Source organism: Neovison vison, chromosome 3 (assembly GCF_020171115.1).
Source record: "Neovison vison isolate M4711 chromosome 3, ASM_NN_V1, whole genome shotgun sequence".
NCBI classification, from domain to species: domain Eukaryota; kingdom Metazoa; phylum Chordata; class Mammalia; order Carnivora; family Mustelidae; genus Neogale; species Neogale vison.
The window spans coordinates 74,230,203-74,254,743 of record NC_058093.1 but is presented as its reverse complement, the minus strand read 5'-3'; the positions used below and the strand labels follow the sequence as shown (position 1 = coordinate 74,254,743).

Sequence of the window (24,541 nt, the reverse complement as noted above, 5' to 3'; positions counted from 1 at the left end):
TAGTAGGTATGTTTAATCCACTAAGTAAAAATAAATGTGGGGCGCCTGGGTGGCTCAGTGGGTTAAGCCGCTGCCTTCGGCTCAGGTCATGATCTCAGGGTCCTGAGATCGAGTCCCGCATCGGGCTCTCTGCTCAGCGGGGAGTCTGCTTCCCCCTCTTTCTCTGCCTGCCTCTCTGCCTCCTTGTGATCTCTCCGTCAAATAAATAAGTAAAATCTTAAAAAAAAAAAAAAAGGTAAAAATAAATGTGATGCCCTCCTATAAGGACAATAATGACAAATAAAGACATTTATATGGGTCATAAGCAACTCTGGCTCATTGTACAGATCTCCAATACAGTAATCTCCAGTAATCTCAGTAATCTCCAGTTACTTCCAAGTAACTTCCCACTAAGAAAGAATGAGCACTCTAAGGGCTCCATGACAGCCTGTTGGTTTGGGTGAGCAGAAAAGGTGCAGGGATTGTACCAAAGTCTACAGAATTCACCCTACAATACCTTTTGCTTCACCAGTCCAAGTGAAGGCAGGGAGTAATAAATACCACCCCCAAAGTCTACTGATCGCCACTTGGAGTTGGGATCACTTTCAAAAATTTAAAGTTTTCTTTGAGTGTGGGGAAGAGGTGATTTCGATCTCCCTTGAAAAGAACTGAACTAGAATCACAAGGGCCATCTTGTTAAGCTTTGGCAAAACAAAAACCAAGCAAAAGAGCATAAAACAAAACAAAACAAAAAACTACCCAAATATTTGGCAGAAGTATGAGTGAAAAATATTTCCCTACTTTTTGAACAATCTCTTCTGATGACTCAAAAAAAAGTCTCTGTAAACATTCCTCATATGGAAAAGCACAGCCTGTGACTAGAAGGGCTTATTCTAGCTGCCGTCTCTTCCCTCTGGAAATAACGGAGTGACGAGGGCCACGGTGGACCTTGTAGCCCCCCGCAGGCCGGCCAGGGGCACAGCACTCATGTTCTTGAGGACCTGCCAGCCTGTTTGAGACAACAGCTGTGAACAGCAATCCGTTCAGTGGCGTACCTTATAAAAACGAGACTGAATGAATATCTGTCCACAAATGTGTATGTTCTTAGAATGCTGGTCTCCTTCAATTATTTTTATAATTGTTTTGTTCCTTAGCTATGATAACCATAGTTATCATATTATAAAAACTCCCAAAAAGCTAGACAATCACATGCCCCCCAAAAATGAAACTGCCAAAAGCACTTCTGTGTAAATTTCTGGGGAAGTCATTTGGCACAGTTGTCTCTATGGTATCAGTGTTCTGAAGAGAACACACAAAAACATACCTATTGAAGAAACGCTATAAATTGTGTTCACAGAATGTAGACATTATAACCAGAAAAACATGAATCTTTAGTGCTTATGGAATTTATTTCAAATATATCAGGTTAGCAAGCAAAGCAAAGCAACAAAGAGTTTGTTATTTACACATTCAGAATTACAACACAAAGAACATCAATACAATCAGAATTAAAGAATTATTACTTATTCAGGAAATACTGCAGAATTCTGGAAAAGAGTTCCTTTTCCTTTGTATTAGAATGTAAATTGATTTATAGTATAATAAAAACTGATTTTGACTGTGCAGGGCAAGAATTTTTTTTTTTTAATAACAGATAGCTAGGATCAGAATAATAAACATTCTTATTTAAAGATCTGAAAGTAATATGATTTATGACATAAGAGGTTTCAGGAACTTACCATATTTCATATCATTGCAATGCACTAATGTAAAATTTCAAACTACTCTAAAAATTTCAAACTGCTCATTTTAAAAAATAACTTATTTAAAATGAATTTCAAGTAAATTTATCGTGAGTCATTAAGACTTTCATAATTCAGATTTTTAAAAGTGATCATTGATGGCCAAATTATATCTATTTTTGAAGAATCATTTAATTTTAGAGTTGAAAGGAAATTCAGAGATCATTAAATTAACTCTATCATGTTACTCAGGAGCAAATGGAAGCCTAGAAAATTTAACAGAAATGCACAGGATTATACTGCCAGGAAATCACAGTTGATTAGCCAAGAACCTGAGTTTGCTGACTTTGAATCTTTTGAAGCCCTCATGCCTTTTTATTGATACATAATATTTTGGACAAAGCTAATCATAAAAGGCTCTTTTGAGTGCCAGTACGTATAAATGAGTGCTCATTACAACACACTGGATTTTTAGCCTGATTTTTAAGCTAATTTTTGGTTAAATTATATTTTAACAGTTCAAAGGTGGTGAGAATGAAAATCCCACTATGTACCCTTTTAAATAATTTTAGCATTTTACAACTCAGTCTGTAAAACACTGGCTTTTAAGCAGGTCAGCCGCTTTAGACTTCTTAACCTCCACAAACTGATATATGAAGACTAATATCTTAAAGGCATATAAAAATATGAATGAAGGAAACATAAAGTCTGTACCTGTAGTTGTATTTTTGTATCTTTGCTGACACTTTTTGTTCTCCATCGTCTTGTGACCCGCTTGTCTTTCTTTGAAATATCTACACAGTTAGCCTACATTACACAAATAGTTAAAAGCAACAAAGTATTAGTCGGTTCACACACATGATACAGATACAGACAAAGGGCCCAGCCAGTTAGTAAAGAATAGTTGTTAGCCCCCTAAAGCAAACCAGCCAGGAGAAAAAGTCCTATCTGATGTACAGTGGGCATTAAAAATAGAAATAAGAACTTAATCATCATATATATTTGTCTGCTCTACAAAAGGAAAACAGGATACGAGATTTTTAGCATTTTTTTCCCTACATAAAAAGATGGCAGCGGGGCTCCTAGGTGGCTCAGTGGGTTGAGTGGCTGACTCTCAATTTCAGCTCAGGTCATGATCGCAGGGGTGTGAGATCCAGACACGGAGACAGGCTCTGTCCTCAGCAGGGAGTCTGTTTGGGATTCTCTCTCTCTCCTCTCTCCTTCTACCTCTGCCCCTCTCCCCAACTAGCACATGTGTGCTCTCCCTCTCTCTCTCTCAAACAAATCTTTTAAAAAAATGGATGGCAGTAATTCTGAGAGTATCTAAGTTATACCTTCAAAATCTCTCTCTTTATATATTTGTTATATCTTCAGACCTATCAATTCTAATGCAATACACACATGGAAGATAATTCAGATATTTATTTCTATTAGTTTTTACTTAAATGTGAAATATTTCAAAATAGACACCTTAACACAACAACACCAAATATTCAAAAATATTAAGACTAACTCCAGAATATAAAAAAATCTGTGCTATGGCTTGCATGGAGCACTGGGTGTGGTGAAAAAATAATGAATACTGTTTTTCTGAAAATAAATAAATTGGAAAAAAAAAAGAAAAAAAAATCTGTGCTATAGTTCTTTCCCTTTAAATGTTACCTGACTATATTCATAAAACAATCCAGTAAAAATCCCGCATTAATGTTTTAAAGTCCTCTCGGTGATGTTTACCTGCATGTCAGTAAAGTTAGGTGCTGACTGAGTTCTCTGAAGTATTTCCAAATTTTGTAGGAGCTTGCTAAGTTCCACGAGGTTTGACTGGCAGTGTGCAAGATCTAAGAAAAATCAGAAATAAGAATATGTTAGAACTGGGCAGGGATGGGCAGTGACGGTAACAAAAGACAACACAAATTATGGCAAGTATGATTAGGCAGATCCATGCTTATATAATGATGGTGCTGGCAAATGAAACAAAACAGACCCTTCTCTGGTTTAGAAACTTAAAAGCATTGATGATGATGATGACGGTGATTTTTTTAGAATTACAGGGTCACATTTTAATTCCTGAATTTTACAGTCCAGCATGAATATCACCACATGTATACAAATGATGTAAAACAAAAACAGTGGTATTTTTAATACAAAATAAACATCTATTTTATGGAAAAACTATATTTCATATATACAAAGAAAGCCCACCTTTTTCAAACAATAGCCAAATTAAAATTAACTACAAAATCTCCAAAACAGGGGAAACTGCTTCAGTTTAAGTTATTCCAGGAGAAATGGACCCATAACACATTATAAGGGTGGTCTGAAGATTGTAGCTCAATTCTTGTTTTTAGAGTTTTCTCCCCCCGCTTCCTCCCTGATTATGAAATGAATTGAAAGCCTACCTACAAATTGAGAGCTAGCTATTACAATCTCAGTGACCTTGTGTGTTCTCACTTTCCTATTCAGGGGGCCCTTGTCACATAGAAACCACACTCAAGGGAACTTCAGCAGTTTTATGGTTTTATTCTTAGGAACCAGTTTACCTACTCCTACAATAGTTTACAAGGTTGATGCCTAGAATTTGGATGGAGTCAAAGTCAAGTTCAGAAAAATAAGATGGAATGCAAGGTCAAGCAGACAACTTCATCTATGATTTCTATCACTAACTATGTTACAATGAATGATTTTTTAAAAATCTTTGAGGGATGGGGCACCTGGGTGGTTCAGTCAGTTAAACGTCAGCCTTCGGTTCAGGTCATGATGCCGGGGTCCTGGGATGGAGCCCCAAATCCAGCTCCCTGCTCAGTGGGGAGTCTGCTTCTCCCTCTCCCTCTTCCCCCTCCCCTTCATGTTCTCTCTCTCTCTCTCAAATAAAAAAAATGTTAAAAAAAATTTATGAGGGCTGTTATACTAAACACAACCAAAGATTCTCAGATTCACTGGCCCAACAGCATCAGAGTCACCCAGGCATGAAACACATTCTGTTTAAATTAATGTTTCATGAAGAAATAGCTTTTAATTTTATTTTTAATTTTTAGCTTTATTTATAATAAAATACCACTCTTAAAAATGAACTCTTAGTATAGGAAAATTAAATATAGTCAAGAACATTGAGTTAGTTGTATTAAACAATTATCAAATATTTAGAACATGCCAGTAGTTATGTGATTACTTTTGCATGTGTACTGTTCATAAAGGGACTGTAATAGGGCATGTCTATAAATCTATTATATATAAACAAGGTGGTTATAATATGTGGTCAGTTGGTGAAAATTTCATTTATATCATTTGTTTCTCATTAATTCTCAAGGATCTGAATTTTTACAGATATAGTATAGGCAGCAAAATATTGCTATTAAATATGGCTAGGGGCTCATGGGTGGCTCAGTTGGTTAAGTGGGGCTGACTCTTGGTTTCGGCTCAGGTCATGACCTCAGGGACCTGGGATTGAGCCCTGTGTCAGGTTCGGTGCTCAGCGGGGAGTCTGCTTTTGGATTCTCTCTCTACCTCTCTTTCTCCCCCTCCTCCTGCTTGTGCTCTTTCTCTCAAATCAATCAATCAACCAGTCTTGAAATATGGCTAAAGATAAGCTGGGCCAAATAACATAGGTAATTGCACTTGGGGAATTTTTGACTTTTTCATTGGATATAAAAATGGAGGAGTAACTGCTACAAGGATCTTTCCAGGACTCCCAATCACTGCATGCTCTGTGGAGAACAGGGTAGATGCAATTTCCAGGCCATACCCAGGTCCCCCCCCCGCCCTCGGGATGGAGTCCGGGTGGGGTGTTCAAGCACTACTTCTGTTCTTCCAAGAACTGTTGCCCGCCAGTAGCCATTCCTTCAGAGAGGGAACCCAGTGGAGGTGGGAGGACTGTACTAATGAACACGGCACCTGCCACCACCCCCTCCACCTTCAGGGGAGGCCATGGCCTTGTGCCCCCTGAGCCCCCATCCTCTTCCCTAAGAAAACAAAGTCAAGTGGCTCAGAAGGGTAGAAAATACAGAGGATGAATGGAAAGTTAGGAGGGAAGAAAGTCATGCAAAGAAAGAAAGAAACGGGTGCCTGGGTGGCTTAGTCATTAAGCATCTGCCCTCGGCTCAGGTCATGATCCCAGAGTCCTGGGATCAAGCCCCACATCAGGCTCCCTGCTAGGCAGGAAGCCTGCTTTTCCCTCTGCCACTCCCCCTGTTTGTGTTCTCTCTTTCACTATGTCTCTCTTTGTCAACTAAATAAATAAAATCTTAAGAAAAAAGAAAGAAAGAAAGTGCTGGAAGGAGGGTTAGAGGGAAGAGAAGAAGGGAGATATGCTAGAAAGGGCCTACCTTTTAATTTGCATTTATTATTATTATCATTATTATTTTAAATATTTCTTTTTAAAAAAGATTTTATTTATTTATTTGAGAGAGTGAATGAGAGAGAAAGAGCATGAGAAGAGGGAGGGTCAGAGGGAGAAGCAGACTCCCTGCCAAGCAGGGAGCCTGATGCGGGACTCGATCCCAGGACTCCAGGATCATGACCTGAACCAAAGGCAGTCACTTAACCAACTGAGCCATCCAGGTGCCCTATTATCATTATTTTAGAGAGAGACAGCAGGTGTGTGCATGAGTGGGCCCGGCAGGGGGGCGGTGGAGGGAAAGGGAGAGAGAGAATCTTAAGCAGGCTCCATACTTGGTCTCTGAGATCATGACCTGAGCTGAAATCAAGAGCCAGCCACTTAGCCCTTGAGCCTTGTGGACACCCCTTAATTTGCATTTTAAAGAACAAAACTGTATCATAAGCACCATGCTAATAAGGACATTATTTCGCATTACCCATGCATCGAGACTTCTATCTAGTGACTATTACCTTCACGCTTCCTAATAAGTGTGACTAACGTACACAAATGGTGTACACAAGTAGCACAGAAATCTGGAAACGGGGCTTCAAACCATCACAATAATATCCACCCTTTTCCTAACAGAATGGAAAGAGAAAGTTGTAAATGAATTCATTCAAGGGCAAAAAACCCAAAGTTAAGAGTCAGGAGACAAGGACTGACGTTCCATTTCCTGGTGACGGGAGCATATACCTCTCTTCTTCCTGGCTTAGAGTGGCAACTGTGATGGTAGATGAGGACGTTCTGTGCGTACGGGTCATACCACGTGTGATCACGCTGCTAGGGCCTTCCCTTGAAGGAAGCCACACCTGTTCCCACCACTCCTATTGCTTGAAATGCAGAAGAGATGAAATCCTTGGCAGGACTTTACCACCTAAGTGTCTAGATGTGCTTAAGGATTATAAAGATTTGCCAAAGGCAAGAAAAATATCTTTAAAAAAAAAAAACAAAAACCTCTGAATTTCTTCAAATTAAGATGAAATCTAGCTTTACAAATGGTGGAAAAAAGAAAAACTACACCAAGAAAAAAACTGCTGGGATAGTTTAGAACAGTGAACAATTTACTTATTTTCTAGCAATTTACTTATTTTCCCATCATGCCCTATCTTATTCCAAAAAGAAACGAGTTGTCCAACTGTGGAATGGTTAAATAAATTAAGGTATAGCCAAAGTTAACCATTTATTATTTCATTTAGGTATGGCTGATGGAAGACGCTGTATACCCAGCATAGTTCTAAGTACAGGGATTATCATAACCAAGTAGGACTCGTGGAATTTATATACTGGTAAAGATATGCAAACATTCTATATGTTAAACAATTATGTATGCATCTTCAATAGTGGCATAAAGAACACTAATTTAACATTTTGTCTCCATGGGAGCCAAGCAATTCCCTTACATACTTGAGGAGATCTGGATCGACAGAAGTTCAAATCTATGAATGGTTTACCACTCTGAGTATTAAAACTGTAAATCAGATATGCTATGAGTTCCAGAAGATGCTACGTGATGAGCTTCTGAAACACAAACTTCAATCGTGGGAACTCTCTATGAAACGGTCAGGAGAGACCAAAGAAAAGTGTCATGGGAGTTTGGAAAATAGAGTTAGCATTGTTTGAAGTCATCAGAGCACATGTAAAGGAGACAGGGAAAACTTTTCTGGGTCTGGAGGATTGATGGAAAGGATTCAGCAAAAGTCAAAAGTAGAGAAGGTCAGAGGGGTGCCAAAGCTCAGACAAGGGAATATGCAAGGATGTTCAGGAAATAGCAAATAAGTTCCGTGGGCCAGTGCAAAGCAAGGTTGAAAGTGCAGGTGGGGCCTGAAAGCTGGAAAGTGGATGTTAAGTGCCGGGCTAAGTAGTTTGGGCTCAAGCCGCAGAGCCCAAGGAGAACAACGTGAAGGAATTTTGCATAAAAGCTATTTAAGGAAATACCAGTCTTGAGGGAGCAGTCCTAGTGGACAAAAGGCTGCCTTTGGGGTTAGCCAAACATCTCGCCCAGGGCAGCTGTGTAATCCTGGGCACATTCCTTAACCTGCACACATTTTGCTTTCCTCATCTGCAAAGGGGGGAGGCATAATACACCTATGTCTCGTGGCTGAGTCCTGCTAACTGCTGGCCCAGAGCTGCAAACATGGTCAAGAGCAGCAATTTTCGATGAGCCTGTGAGAGACAGAGCAGCAGAGCAAGAGACTGAGAGGGGGAGTGCCAGCCGGGAGCTGCTGACCCACTAGAGGCTGGGTCTGAGGCAGGAGGCAGAGACTTGAGAGAAAGGGCAGATGAGGGCCTGGGGAAGGGGCGATTATTTCTGGAGAAATAACAGAACTCTGTCGTGGCCAGATGAACGACACGGTGGGAGGATCAAAGATCCTCCGAGGTCTCGGGGTGGTTAGGACAGCAGCAATGACAAAAGCAGGGAAGCCCTGCAGCTGGGGCCATTTCAGGGAGGAGACAGAGGCTGGCTTCAGACAGGCCGAGGAGGGGGCACACCAGAGAGACAGACAGACAGGGCCACCAGCAAGGAGAGGCGGTGGGAACGGAGCCCAGCCTGGATGCGGAGCTGAGATGGAGAGAGCTGTCGGCCTTTTTGAGAGGAATAGGGAACCTATGCTCTGGAGTCAGACTGCCCATGCTTGGACCCCAGTGCCACTGCTGCTAGCTGTGTGAACTCGGTCAGGTGAGCGGATTTCCCTGTACCTACGTTCTCTCACCTGTAAAATGGCCTTGAGAGGACTGAATGAGTTGCTGCATATAAAACACCCACAAGAGTTCCTATCGCATGGGGCCAGGTACCTGTGAGCCCCCGCTACCCCCGTCCTCCCCGCCATCACCATCACCACTGTATCAGCAAAACAGAGATCTTCTCAGCTGAAACTATGACCACGTCTGTCATCTCCAAAGTGCAGAACACAGTCCTTAGAATCTAGCTGGCCTGGGTTAGCCCGGCAGGCTGCCAAGTATTTGCTATGTAACATGAGCTAGTTATTTCACCGAAGTATCGGGTTGCCTGTCTTTAAAAATAGGGTTCGCAATCCTGCCTGTGTACTACTGTGAGGATTTACATAAAAACAGGGATGTAAAGTGGTCAGTTCAATATCTGGTCCGTAAGGAGCACCCAATCGACTACAGTCACTGTTACAGAAGCTGAAGGCAGAAGATTCAACCTTGATCATCCCCACAGCCAAGGCAACCTGAGGAGAATCCCAGTGAAACAGGAAAAAGAAGCTGAAGAAAAAGGGGAACACTTCATGGGGCTTAAGGGAGAAGTCTCATTAGAGAAGGGGCCACAGGGCGGGTCAGAGAAAGAGGTCTGAGAACTGAGTGGAAATCAGACGGCACCCCGCTACCAAGAACGCCATCTTCATAGAGCAGGAAGGGCAAACATCAAATTAGGGAGAGAAGCTGGAGGCTAGGGGCAGAGAGCAGAAGTGAATGAAAGAGAGAGGCTGTCCCCGGGAGAAGGGGGTAATTATTGCACTGAATGCTGAAGGAAACAGGAAGGCAGGACGGAGGACACAGGAGGAGTAGTCAGGATGGGGAGGAGGAGGAGCACCCCTGAGACAGGACAGAAGGCACACGGGACAAGCCACAGAGTATTCTGAAGCACACGAAGACAAAGGCCTCCCTCGCTCCCCCACCAGCCAGGGGCTTTCCTGGCATCAGAGCCAATGTCTCTTCATTTTGGTCAGAAGAATGGATTTTGTCCCCACGTGTGGTTCCAAATCTGCTCAGCAAAGCAGGCGGCCAGGCTCCGTGCTGCGAGTGTGCACGAGGCGACGAAAGTTAGAGGAGGGGCTGAGCTGTCGAGAACGGCAGCTGAGGCAAAACCCGCAGCATTTTAGGAAAGTGAAGGTCCGGCTTCTTTCCCCAACCCGAAGCTCATATACTCGAATGTCTGTGTGTTGTGTGAATACGTTCAGGTAAAACCCTCTTAACGGAAAGGCAGCTTTATGCTTAGAACATCCCTCTTAATATCATATTTTCACATAAAGATTGAGTTTGGGATGTGGCAAGGGCTAAGCAAAATGCCGTAGACACTGAGTTCATGCACACGCAGAGCAGAAAAAGAATATTTTTTGTGGTTGGGATCAATATGTATTGCCCGATTTCAATTTTCATTTATTTATAAAAATTTTATTTGTTTATTTGAGAGAGTGAGCAAGAGAAAGAGAGAGAGAGCATAGAAGCAGGGACAGAGGAAGAGGGAAAAGCAGGCTCCCCACTGAGCAGGAAGCCCTACAAGGGGCCGATCCTCAGGACCCTGGTATCATGACCTGAGCCAAAGGCACACACTTAACCGACTGAGCCCCCAGGTGCCCTGCAATTTCAATATTTCTAAGTAAGGACATAAGAAAGTACTCTAACATCTACTTTCACCATCATTTCATAAAGGAAAAAAAGATTGAATAAAAATCAGTTAAGCCCATAACTTCATAAAATAATTTAAAAAATTAAATCAATGTAGCAATATTAAAGCCTTGCTATGCTGTTCTTATTCTCTCAGTTTTGAAGGTCAAAGGAAAACTGTCTCCTAGAATGGATATGGTCTGTGGCAGTTTGGATCAAAATGCTCAGGCGAATTACAAGGGAGCAGCAAAGTTTCTAGAGAGCAAGAGGCTCAGAGATGGCAGGGAGAGGGCATGCTGTCTGAGTTCAGAATATTTAACAACAGACGCAGAATGGAACACCAGGGACAGGGAACTGTGGAGGACAAGTGCCATACACTTGTTCAAGGGCAAGACAAAGCAGCAAAGGAGGCAGCTGGGGAAGGGACCCGGCAACAGTGGAGAGCCGGATGGGGGCACTCTGCGGGCTGTGCTTGGCCATGGGATTGCCCCCAAGTCTGGGGCGTGGGAAGCTCATGAAAAAAGAAGGGAGCAAGTGGTGAGGGGAGCCTTCAGGGAGGAAGGGGGCGCAGGGCAGGGAAGGGCGGAAGCAGCTATCGCAGGGGTGAGAGTGGGAGAGAAGGCACAGGTAGGGGAAGCTGGGGTCACAGGAAGGCGCAGGGCCTCGTGTGGAAAAATAAGATGGCGGCCATCAAGGAGGCTGGAGGGGGCAAGGTGCAGCGGCCGCACGATTCACCACTCTCATTTTGGTTTTGTCGGCTTCTCCTGGGAGCCCAGCAGGGGAGAGACTAACCTTCCGCACACCTGTCCATTTCTTCCGAGTCCTGTAACCAGGCTGCCACTTTGCTCTGGCCTGTCGTGCAGGTCGCGGGGAGGCTGTTGCTGCACGGCAAAGGAGACTGCCATGGGAAGTTGTTTGGTGGCACCTACAATGAACAAAGGGGGGTGTACAGGTGAGCAGGTACCTGTATATTTAGGTGAGTTTTAAAATTTTTTTGAGGTATCCTCAAAGTGACCTCAAAAAAGAGAGGAAGAAAGAGCACCCTCGAAATCCGAAGGAAGCTTCTAGGCTAAACCTGTACATGCCCCGCGAAGCCCAAATTCATAAGGAGTGATACTCATTAAGCTCTCTCCACCACACAGGGAAGGGGACAAGGCTTAAGCAAGTATGTGACAGCTCATCCTCCCAAGGGCATACCAGCTTGAGGAGTTTAACTGGCTCAGCAGGACTTATCTGACATAGGGTCCTTACGAAGGCCTTTCCTTCCCCAAATCTCTCTGCTCCCTTACCATCAGCTCAAGACCTCGTCAGCCACATGTGATTCCTAAATACATTACCCACCACCAAGCAACCCTGCAATGCTTTGAATGCATTTTAAAAACTGTAGTCTATAAAAAGGCAGTCTCAGCAAATTATTATTACCCACAGCTGATAGACTTTCCAGTAAAGGGATTTTATGTGATACAAAGTCGCAGGAGGTAAAGAGATCATACAGTGAGTTCAATGAACACTTAGTTGAAAGCAGAAGCTTACTTCTGAAAAAGCTGAAACAACTCTAAAACTCCATATTTGACTTTCACATTCAATTGTAATTGATCGTGTCTGTTCTAAATCATCACGAACCGAATGATACACATATTTAGCAAACCCAGACTTATTTATTACCCACATAGGGCCACAAACCAATTAGCCTTCAGGAGTCTCATAATTTGATACTTAAAATGCAAGGCAAGGGATTAAAAAGCTCTCTTCATTCTTTATTGCATCTTGCGAAACATAATGGAAATCTTGCCCCGAGTTCCATCTTGGAAGTGTGTCGTTCATAACTCCAGCAACAGACCTTCTACGAAAACCAGAGTTGAAGGGCTTTCTTATTCCAAGGCAAACAGTGGGGAAGAACTGGTTTCAGTTCTCCATTCTCAGCTATCACCCAAGTTATTTAATAAATAACACAAGGGATGAAAAGAATACATCTTTTATCAACAGTCTATGCTCAAGATGCCCGCAGAAGCAGAACCAAAGGATGAAACATTCAGATTTTTAAAATATCCATCTGGGATATATTTCTTGTTTAGCTGGGATGAATCCGGGGATTCATTCTATTCTGTGGCGAGAATACAGGGGCCCAGGGAAACCAGAGGACGATCTTAGTCATCTTATGTGGGGTCCCTCAGTAAGTGCCTTATTTCCCACCCTCTGACCTCCTCGTTCCTTTTCACTTCAGAACTGGTTAGTAGTAGGGTTAAACCACTACCCTGTTCCTAGGAGGATGACCTTGATGGAACTGTCCTTGGCAAGGCTATAACCAGAATGAAGTAAGGTTTAAGAGCCTTGGGAAATATAATTAATGGGATTGAACAAGAATTACTTAAGTCTTAACTTCCATTGAAATACTGAAGAGTGAATAGCAGAGTATTTCATTTCATCTGATTTGGCTGATCTTGAAGATTCCATGAGGTTTTTCAGTGTTATGTTGAGGAAACTTGGAATATATATATTACATATATCCATAAGTAAGACAACAGAGAAGGGCAGAATCTTCACTGAAAGGTTCTTAAACCCAACTCCTGATGGTGGCCTGTTATTCACAGATGTCTGTGTTCTCAATGGCAGGTGCAAAGTGGCACCTGGAACACCCCTGGTCATCACAATGTGGCAATGGTCCAGAAAACTTAATTATTGAATCAAAGGCAGAGACAGTGGTCACCCCGCCTCTTGTCTTCACCTTAGTTTTTAACAGGGAACACCTCTAGCTTTTCAGCCACATAAAAAAAAAATGAACTCTTAATGTAGCGCAAAGAACAGCTTCAGCTTCCCTTAATTTGGTACCGGGTGTAATGGGAAGGGCACAGATTTTGGAAAAGGGAGATGAGGACTCAGATTCTGGCTCAGCTGTTTCACAGCCATGTCACTTCTGAAAACTTTTTTTAACTGTCTCTGAGCTCGGGCTATATAAAGATTAGAGATGAGTGAATGTCAAATGGTTAACACAGTGCCTCGCCATTCAGTCCACTATGTGTATTAAGGTCACATTCTCTAGCCAATTTACCCTAACCTCGTGAGGACATTCAGTGGTCTCTCTCTGGGTCTTGTAATATAGTACAGCTCCAGGCAAGGAAGCAAGTTTCCTTTTTAAAACTTTGTGGTCTTCTTATTACTACCCAGGAAGATACCAGTTTCTAGGGGCCGGTTAACCAAATATTCACTCTACTTCCTAATATCCCTACAAAGTCATATAAAATTAGGATGTGGTCCATACGTACAAAGGACAAGTAATTGGTAATTCTCTTGGTGATCCACATTTCTACCTAATCTGTAACTGTGATTAACTCTGATGCCTAGTGTCACTGTTGTCCTGAGGATTAGTTGACAAAATAAACCTTCTCTTCCCGGTTTGTCAAATGAGACCCAGCTATGTGTCTACATAGTTGCCCAAGCAATTTCTGGGCTGATTTTCATGTAACAAAGTCACACCTTTCCATCCACAACAGAAACATTAGCAGCTGGTGAGGATTCGGCAGTGGAGGTTGAAGGAAATATGTGAAAACTAGCATCTCTCGGTGACCTGACAATTTCATTTTGCCGGTACAATCGATGATGGCGGAGTTTGGAGACCCACGCATCAAACCAGTCCTGGGATTTCACCTGAAACAAAGAACAAGAAGAGACAGTAAGGGTGGAACCAATCTCCAATTTGCCACTGGCCCAGGCAAGTGGAATTCCCCTGATAATGGCAGAGAAACTCTTCTCTGTTCTCAAACTATTGAAAAGTGACTTTACCTTCAAATGATAGATGTGCTCTTCTGTGTCAAGGTCTATTCTCCGAGCTTTCTTTTTAATTGACATGACCGAGAGTCCGACATCGATGCTTCCATGGACCTTCCCCTTTTGAATCTGAAGTCAGAAGACTAGTAAATAGGCTAGAAGGATATATGACTTTCTGTGTTTCTTTACTGAAGTGAGAGTAATGGAATCTTTAACTTATCTATGGGAGATGGAATACCACACCTCCTTTACAAAGAGAAAATGGTTTAGGTCCTTAATCTGAGAACAGCTGGAGCTGCTGTGACTTCTTCCCACCAATTTTAACAAACAAGACTATTCATTTCTTTTCCTTTTTTCAACTTTATTTGTTTTTAGTAATCTCTACACCCAATGTGGGGCTTGAACTCATGACCCCAAGATCAAGAGTCACATGTTCTATCAACTGAGCCAGCCAGGTGCCCCAAGACTACGGGTTTCTGGCATAATTTACACTGCTAATTTTCATAATTCTAGATTGCACAGTTTATATCCCCCAAAAAGCTATGTTTAGTGGTTCCTAAAATAACTATGGTCAATCTTTGACCTACAGCCCAGAATATCCCCCAAGTAATCAACCAGAAGCCAGCTGCTGAGGCCGAACTGGGCAGTTGGGACTAAGAGCTCAGAGCAGTCGGTGCTTCCTCTGGTTGCCCTTGTCTGATCAAGGACACACGGCTGATTCGATGGAGGAGATGGGGACAAAACAGAACCCTGACTTATTTCCCTCTGCCACACTGACAAGACGGACGGTATCTTCCAGTTTTACATGCAAACAACTACTTCAAGAAAATAATTTGCAGTGATGTTAGTGAGTTAGGATTTCCAAGATAAAAGGATGCGTGAAACAGAAATGAAGTTCATAAGATAGGTTTCAAAAGGATATAGATAAGAACAAAGGTTGCTTTAAATCTCAAAATAAAGCACATAAAGCATAGCTTATTGAGAGATGCAGGAAAAAAAATCTATTTGGGTTTTCTCTCCAAGACAGAAGGGGTCATTTTGTTAGTGTATCACATGTAGGCTTAACCTTCTGTTCTTAACGACATCCATGACAATTGTTAAATTAAATCTTCATGCTCCAGTTAGAGATTTTTATGCTAGCGTGAGCACAAGCATAAAACACACCTTGCCTGGAACATGGAAGTCTGGGAGCTTGTTACATCTGACAGGCACACAAATGCACAAAGCTGGGAACTACGTCACAAGGCTTGCACAACAGTGGTGTTTACTCACTTTAAAACCATCTTTGAAACATGTCCTGCGTGCTACTTACATCGAGTGGTGCCTTTGAATACTTTAACATTCCATTATCCAGGACAAAAAAACGCTGCAAGAACCAAACAAGCCCGTTACCGGGTACATTCTGAATCATATAGAACAGTCACAAGTGTGCGGCTAATGTGGCTTGGCATTTAGCAATCAGTATGTTTGATCATTTTCATGTATTTGAATTCAGTGCACCTGGTCATCATCGGTCACATTAACTGGTCAGGAAATCTGAGCTTGAACTTCGTCTCATCAGCCTACTAGGGTTTTGGGTTTTTTGCTTTGTTGTTGTTGTGGTGGTGGTGGTTGTTGTTTTAAACACACAATCCAGTGGGAATGCAATCTTTCGTCATGGTTTTCGTCGGAGGGAGGGGGGTTGGGGGGCTAGAATCTCAGATCCTCAGCCATGACTTTCTGAATGAATCACACTGGGGTGTTTTTGAAAGTAAGAAATGAGAAGAACTCAGTTGAGGTCACAGTGATTCTGTGAGGAGCTTCACCAGAGGGACTTTTTTTCACCCTGGATGTAAACTCCTACATTTCCCTGGATACCATGGAAAATTCCTGAAAATGCTCAAGTCTGGTACGGGAGTCGGTGAACTAGATCTATGAGTAAGAAATTATCTGGAAAGTTTAAGAAGGAGCTTTAGCAATATACTTGCATCTCCACTACCAAAATGCTTACATTTCGCTTTTAGTATAAGATATTAAATATTGTTTCTGAGTTACTTTAAGAGCAAAAAAAAAAAAAGAAAAAGATTTTTGGCAGTTTTTGTCTCCTCCAAGATGCTCCTGGTCCAGTCCAAATGAATCTAGCCATCATTGCTTCACAAACGCGCAGGAACCCTCTGCTGACTTCCTTTCCTGGGGCAATTCACAAGGGAAAGAACCCTATCTCTCAGGACCCAATCGAGCAATGGGTCCAGTGCTCTCCTACAGTCTCCACAGATGCAAGGAGTCTTTCTATTGTTGGAAAATTACTCTGCTGGGAAGGTTTCATGCGATTCGGGAACATTTAGCTGCCGCGGTGGCAAGCGGTCAGGCTCAGGTAATACTCTGCACGGAACTCAGAGAAGGTCAGAAAAACCCCTTGGACACAGGTTCTAGGGCAGTAAGTGAGCCTTGGAAGAAAGCATCTCCACAGCTGAAGAACACTTCATTACTCATTCACCCATGGCTCGGGCTATCAAATAGGCTATTACTTGAATAAATATCTGCGGCATTAGAGCCCAGGAGAACAGGCAATGCAAGTGAGAACCTCTTACTATTTACATAGAAAAGTGCTCAAAGGCACGGCCCGGAAAGAGTGGCTGTTAAACCACAGCCAGGCTGGCTGAGATGAGGACCTGAGAATGCGATCCGTGAGCGACTCAGAGAGCGCAGGTTTCTTTGACTTCTTTTTTCTCCTTTTCCATGTCTACCTTTCAAAGAACGTGAGCGAGGATCATCTACTGTGTGATCACAGGGGAAGAGATTAGCAGGGCCACTGATTCGAGGAACCGCAAAGTGATGAGGTCAGCATGAAAAACACAAGATGATTCTAGGAAGGAGTAGGACCAGGTGGCCAAAATCCAAGAAACAATAAGGGTAGAGAGAAATTCCAGGTATTGGGATAATATTATGGCTTCACGGGAGACTGAGGAGGCTTCTGACAAGTGACAAGGAACACTAGTCAGAAGCCTCTTGGACCTATTTTTACTTCACCCTCAGAGTCAGGGGACGGGGGCAACATTTTCCATCCATTAACTTTAATTCTTTCCCTTAAATGGCAAAAAAGCTATTTTCTAAAGACCCAGTGATTTCAGAGACAGTACTGGTGGTCTATCGAAGGGCTGATACTGAAATTGGAGGACAATTTTCTCCTTCTTAGCACTATAGTATTCTCGTTACTCAGGTAATTGCAACAGCGCAGTACCAACTACTTGCTCCAAAATTAAAACTGGAAGACGGAGAAAGGATGTGGGGCAGGGGGGAGAAGAACAAGCCACATCCTTCCGAGGGCGGTAAGCAGACTTCCAAGATCAGTGACTGAGCATCTCCAGTTTGCACTGGTAACAATCATTCCAAGACTTCATCCTAAGCACTTACACAGACATTTGTGTGGGAAGATGGTCATCACAACACCGTAACAGTAAAAAAGTCAGACATATTCTCCATGTCCAGCAATAGGAAATTGGTTCAAGCATGGTGGAATATCTAACAAAAATCCATCCAACGGAACATATGCATACATTTAAAAACATATCTTTCATAAGCACATAGTCATATTATTTTTTAATATTCATATTATTTCTAAATGAAAAGCAGCAGAGTAGACAACATGTACAAGCTGGACATTAACCATCATGTAAAATGTGTTTTCTCTGCATACCGATATTACAGATCTCAGTCTTAAATAGGTAGAACAGGAGGAAGACTATACAGTTAAAAAAAAAAAAAAAGAAAGGCTGTAACAGTTACTTTATGCATGCAAACATACTCTCTGATTTCCACCTAATGACACCAAATAAGATCCTCTCTAGGACAAAGACGATCTGAAGGTGAATACGATGAAAATGGTACCTTGTGCCAGCCTTTTAAAGGCCATTTTCTTTTCTTCAGCATAAAGCCTTCATGCTTGTCTGGTCTCTGGACATTAGTTTGGCCTATTTTCAGCCCTTCTATAATTTCCCAGCTGTCAGCTTCCTGAGAGAAAAGAAGAAAAACTAAATCACATGTTTTTCAGTGTTTGATGACACGGTCAAAGCGGACTCTTAAGTAGAAGCTGCTTTTGAAGGAACACCGGACGCACCAGGAATATGAACCCCATCCTGGTGCAAAGTCTAACATTCGACACAGCGTTGTGCTGGTAAGTGAAGTTAAAATGAGTTTCCAGGTAGACCTGGATGCTCACAGGCCCATCTGAGAGGGCTGGCCGCTGGACTTAGGGGCAGAATGGAGTTTTGATGTCATGCACTTGGAAGGTTTAAAATACATTTTTCCAGAGAGTTCATCTCTGGGCACCAAGCCACTTGAACAGTTGAAGGGAAGGCTGTTTTGATGACAAGTGTTCAATTAGTGCAGAGTCCCGGCCTTCTGTGCAAAATGGAAAGGCCACAGTGTTCTGAGTGGCCCATTACCTACTCGACTAGAGGTGGTGCCGTGGGCTGCACGCATTTCAGAGCTCACAGGACGTGCCCTGCTAACCACACAACCCCCAGAAGTCCATGCTTTTGAAGACACGCATCCTGAGAAACACGCACGCTTAGGAGCCCACGGAAAGAGCACCAGATCTCAGGCCAGAAATCTGGGATCCTAGAGGCTACGTGATCATCCTCCTTTGTTAAAAACAGACCAAATCATGGTTTCTTCTTTTAAAGATGCATTCTGTGTGTCTATGATGTCTACATTTTTTTTTCCCATAAACTTTTTTTTAATTAATTTATTTTTTATAAACATATATTTTTATCCCCAGGGGTACAGGTCTGTGAATCGCCAGGTTTACACACTTCACAGCACTTACCAAAGCACATACCCTCCCCAATGTCCGTAAAGGCAGCCCCCTTCTCCCAGATGTCTACATTTTTTAATGAGTTGTCAACATTTAAAAGTCAGAAGGTTTCAGATGTAAAAAACATCTGAATTTTGGGGCACCTGGGTGGTTCAGTAGGTTAAGCAACTGCTTTTGGCTCAGGTCATGATCCCGGGGTCCTGGGATCAAGCCCTGCATCGGGCTCCCTGCTCAGCGGGGAGCCTGCTTCTCCTTCTCCCTCTGCCTGCCACTCTGCCTACCTGTGCTCTCTCTCTGTCAAATAAGTAAATAAATAAAATATTTTTTTTTTAAAATCTGAATTTTGAGTGTCTTATTCAAGTCTATGAGATCTGGCAGCACTGGCCCTGCCACGAGGGAAGTCGTCAGCTTGTCACAGTGCCCTTTGGGCCGGTCTCCATGTTAGATACGTGGCGCCTGGCAGCATTCCAGGTTTTCAGATCACTGGACCAGGTGATTCCTAAGGGCCTTTGCAGCTCTAAAGTAACTGCAGACCCAACCAACACTGATATTCTAGATCTCCGGCATGTGATGCAATGGGGCAGCAGAGGCAGGAGCAACAAGGTCACGCCCCCCACACAATGGCTTCAACCCCTCCCACCGCACAGGGAAGCCCAGTCTCTTTGGGTAACTGCTCAGCGGGCTCAGCTTTAGAAAGCGGGGTGCAGCGCCACCCATGAGGGCAGGGCTCTCTGAGGAATGCCCCATCTCAAACTGACTTGGGAAATTGCCTTCCAAAGAGATATAGTCTATCAGGAATCATCCTTCAACCACAGACCAGAGGCTTCAACAGGAATGGCTGATGCATTCCACCTCAGGGCCGATGGACCTGCTGGTGCAAAGGTCTAGGTGGCGGCTGCCCAGAACCTGCTGAAGGACCATAAGGCTCTGACAAGGCCCAGAGGCACAGGTGCCATGACCAGTTACTGACGCTGGCCCTAGGGCTGGGAAGGGAGGGGCTGATAGGGTTACCTACCATTCCCCTTTTCCTTTTTCCCTCCTTCCATCCCAGAAACCCCTTGCCCTATGGCCAAGTCGCATCTCTGTTTAAGGTCAAGTAGGTATAAATGGGGGTGTGTTTTCTCACAGTAAGTTATGTTTCTAGGACATGCAGCCGAACATTGCTTCATTCTAGCATCGCTAAGCCTAGGAGACACTCCTGGCTTATAAAAAGCCCTCTCACTCAACATCGTCCCTCTGTTCTTCCAAATCCAACTCTAAATGCTCCCTGCACTGGACAAAGAAAACCAACCTGAGACCAGTGCCATTTGTTTGTCTACTTGGTCATTCGTGAGGGGTCCCCCGTGAATGAACTATTTCCTTTACAAAAACACACTTACTGGTATCCACTTATCAGCCTTAAGAAACTTTACAGTATTTGTAAGTGTCTCCTTACACACAGCCCAAGAAATAATTTTCTACTTGAAGATAACACTGTCAGAAACTGTGATTGAGCTGGTCAAGACTGTTAATTAGATACAGCAATTTATTTATTTATTTATTTATTTTAAGAGAAAGAGAGTGCATGAGCAGGGAGGAAGGGGTAAAGGGAGATGGAGAGCAAGAATCCCAAGCAGGCTCCATGCCCAGTGTGGAGCCCCACGCAGGGCTTGATCTCGTGTCCCTGAGATCATGACCTGAGTCAAATTCATGAGTTGGATGTTTAATCAACTGAGCTACTCGGGCACTGCTAGATATAGTAATTTTTTAAATAATATTTCTCATGAGACAATTTCAGGCTGTATACCATGTTTTTCTGGACAATACTAGTACAGGTGGCATTCTGGTCCAGAGCACAAAGTAGGGTGCTCTGGTATTCCCATTTTAAACTACTGAACTGCAACTCAACAAATCAGCATTGTTTATGAATGTTAGAATAATTAGAGAAAATACTAGGTTCTACTACCACCAGAAAAGTAAATTAAAATTTTCATAAAAATGAAAGCTTTCTACTGATTTCTTTTTAAAAGTTTGATACAATCAAGTAATTAAAGAAAACTCTATATGTGTAAATATATTCATTAGAGTTTTCTGTTCTTAGATAGCAGCTGTATTTAATGACATTTCTATTTTTAGTAGCCCTATCCATGGACAGCATCTGTAGAATAACATTTTCATTTTAAGCTAGATCTTATTTGAAGGCTAGTATTCATCTTTGACTTATTCTGTGTATGTGTGTGTGTGTGTATGATGTGTGTATATATGTGATGTGTGTGTATATACAGAATGTGTATATACATATTTTATACTTATATATGTATATATATTTATATATGATGTGGTGTGTGAGTGTGTGTGTGTATGTTGAAGAATACACTGGAAAACTTGTAAAAAGGAAATATTTAATAAGTATAGTGCTTTTTGGATTTTTTTCTAATTAAATATGGACTATAATACCAACTTATTGCTATGGTGCTATGGCTACTGATTTCTATCACATAAGTTTTTTTTAAATTTAACTACAGAGGAGGGAAAAAAAGGGATGAAATAGAAAAGGCAAAAAATTAAAATGTATTTTTAAACATAAATGCAGTAGCTCCGAACAAATAACTCCATTTGCTCTCATCCAATGTTACTAAAGCCAAAGGAAATTGAAAAGAATCCTAGTACAGTTCTTACCATTAAATAAGCTGTCAAACTGACAAAGAGGCTAGAAGGCGAATCCAGAGCAAACAACATGCTCCCTATTTCAATAGTAATGCTGATGATAATGTTGTAAATAAGGTGCGTAAGATATGGAAACCGCCCATTCAGTAACCACCCACCTCTATGCCTAGTAGACTAGGTTGACCTCAAGAAAGTTAATATCCCTTTCTGAAAACTGAAGAATTTTTTTGTTATTTCAACTGATCCTAATTTTCTGTTTTAAAGTCTCCAATTTTCGTTGGTTTACTTATAATAGAAACAGAGTCAAAAGCCCTAATGTGATCATATCAGGACTTGAGTCAGATACACAAACATTTTTGCTGTTCCAGAAATACGCTTTTTATCTAATAATAACTAAAAAGAGAAAGTTATCTGATAACAGCCCTAGTCTGCTCAACAGAGACATTTCCTTTCTCCAGAGTATCTCTAGATGCAGGACAGCCGAGGGCAGGTGGTCTGGAAACGTGCTTCTGAAGGTGGAAACACCAAACAAAGAAGGTCAACAAATCCTGAGTCAGGACACTGTGTACTTCAGTGTTGTTCCCCCACCCACCGGGCCCAGGAAGCCTGTCTTCTCGCAAATGGACTGAGAGAGAGTGAGGTGCTATGGTCCCTGGAAGGGATGGGATCCTCTGATTTAACGAGGCCCCCAGAGATACGGTACCTATGAATACAAAACCCACCACAACAAGAGTAGCAGTCCTAGAGCAGGATCCACGGAGGATAACGGGAAGCGGATGCTGTTGGAGCCCGACCCAGATGCCCCCATCAGGCCAGCGGATCCTGCGCCAGCTGCCTGGGCGACAATCTCCCTCCTCCACAGCTGCAGCATTTACAGCTCAGCCTCTCCCTCCCTCAAGACTCTCACCTACTGAAGGACACAAGAGTACAAACAGCCGAGGGAACAAAAAGTCCCTGCCTCAGGATGAGAGCAAATCTGTGGTCCAATCCATGCTCCAGGGCTCACCCTGGGAACAGGGTCCAGGGGGAACTCCAGCGCAAATCCCTTCCCGCACTGCCCTCGCCTCTTCGCTTCTCCTTGCTCCCGAGGGCTCTCCCTCAATAAATCACAAACCGCCTATGCCAAGTCCCCCTTCTAGATGACCTGATGTAAGACAGAAGGTAAGCTAAAGTAAGAGATGTCGTAAGCACAGGCACAGGCTGGGGTAGAGGGTGCGTGGGGGTGGGGGGAGCAGCCTTTGAAGAAGGAGTCCTGTGGGCCTGGCTTAAAAGAGTAGGAGTTTGGGGCACCTGGGTGGCTCAGTGGGTTAAGCCTCTGCCTTTGGCTCAAGTCATGATCTCAGGATCCTGGGATCGAGTCCGCATCAGGCTCTCTGCCCCGCAGGGAGCCTGCTTCCTCCTCTCTCTCTCTCTGCCTGCCTCTCTGCCTACTTGTGATCTCTCTGTCAAATAAATAAACAAAAATCTGTTAAAAAAAAAAAAAGTAGGAGTTTTAGTGAGGCACAGGAGAGACTCCAGAAGGAGCAGCCATGCCACACTGCAGGAGAGCAAGAGCACGGCCGGGATCGGGAACTGTGCGCAAACGGATGTAGCCAGAGTATACAGTCGGACGCCAAGGATGCTAGCAGTGCATGTGGTGGGAGACGAGGGACCAGAGTAAGCCTCGTGGGCATCTGCTCTTTATTACTGTTCTTGTACTAGACCGCTAGTTTATTACACGATGATAAAACTCGGGAAGAGCCAGGGCGGAAGAGACACAGAGGGCAACTCTCGGCACGGGGTGCGGAGCTTCCATGCCCTCAGCTTCCGTGCCCTCTGCAGGGGTGGCAATCCCCCAGGGCCTCCCTGTGCTCAACAACCAGAAAGCTCCTCCTGATCTGTGCCTTTTTTTTTTTTTAAGATTTTATTATTTATTTTATTTGACAGAGATCACAAGTAGGCAGAGAGGCAGACAGAGAGAGAGAGAGAGGAGGAAGCAGGCTCCCTGCTGAGCAGAGAGCCCGATGCGGGGCTCGATCCCAGTTGGATCATGACCTGAGCCAAAGGCAGAGGCTTTAAGCCACTGAGCCACCCAGGCGCCCCCGATCTGTGCTTTTAATACCAGCAACTCTCCTTTCTGTTTCTGCGTGTCCGTCTCAGAGGTCTCCTGTCACCGTGTATCTCCCACCATCCTGGCTTCTGGCACACACCTCACGGCTATCTGACTCTGGACAGCTAACTTAGTGATGCCCCAAGTCTCAGTTTTCCTTCTCAGCAAAATGGGAAGAACATTGGTAGTCACTTCATTGAGGAGGCTGATGTTGGAAAAGAGTGTCTGTACTAATCCAATGCCTGGGACAAAGGAGATGCTCAAGAAATGTTAGCTGCCTTGCCCACTGCCCCAGTATTTACTTCTCTCTCTCCGCTAGCTGCCTGTAAGACAGAACTGATGTTTTCAAAAAGATTACTAGTTGTAGTTGCCAGGTAGGCATTCTCTCTGTTTGCCATTCAAACAGAAATCAGATCATCTTCTCTTTCTCTCTAAATTATTTTTTAAGTTTGATAACCCCCTTTCCTTAGTTCTGCAGTCTATTCCAGTCCAGTACCACAAACTTTATAACTTGCAATGTCTTCCAAATATAAAGAGCACAAGCATATATATTCCATACCATGAAGTATGTTCTTTCCTTAAAGGATTCTGTTTAGTATAGGATAAGTGAAGTGGAAGAACCAGTGATAAATATTTCAAAGTCGTTTTGGGGAAATAAAGTGCTAGTTTTATATTTGCATTCCAAATCCCCAAGCATTCTATTCTCTGAGTTTCTCCAGAGGAGAGGCAGCCCGCTGAAGAAAACTGCAGGGAGTAGAGCAAGGGGTAGGGATGAATAGGATAGCGTCTCCTCAACTTTTCTT

The 24,541-nt window shown here is 43.0% G+C and overlaps 1 protein-coding gene across 10 annotated transcripts in view; it reads right to left on the bottom strand.

Moving 5' to 3' along the window:
* The window catches only part of OSBPL6 (oxysterol binding protein like 6), a 208,881-nt gene that overhangs the window by 43,387 nt on the left and 140,953 nt on the right, over positions 1 to 24,541 (bottom strand). For 7 of the 10 annotated variants that reach the window (XM_044242411.1, XM_044242410.1, XM_044242414.1 and 4 more), the window contains 7 exons: positions 18,076 to 18,198; positions 15,521 to 15,574; positions 14,224 to 14,337; positions 13,918 to 14,088; positions 11,236 to 11,368; positions 3,456 to 3,559; positions 2,436 to 2,528 (listed from right to left, as the gene is read on the bottom strand). In XM_044242411.1, coding sequence (XP_044098346.1) covers positions 2,436 to 2,528; positions 3,456 to 3,559; positions 11,236 to 11,368; positions 13,918 to 14,088; positions 14,224 to 14,337; positions 15,521 to 15,574; positions 18,076 to 18,198 — 792 coding nt within the window. The remainder of the gene's footprint in view (positions 1 to 2,435; positions 2,529 to 3,455; positions 3,560 to 11,235; positions 11,369 to 13,917; positions 14,089 to 14,223; positions 14,338 to 15,520; positions 15,575 to 18,075; positions 18,199 to 24,541) is intronic. The other 3 variants (XM_044242416.1, XM_044242418.1, XM_044242419.1) reach the window with 1 other exon arrangement.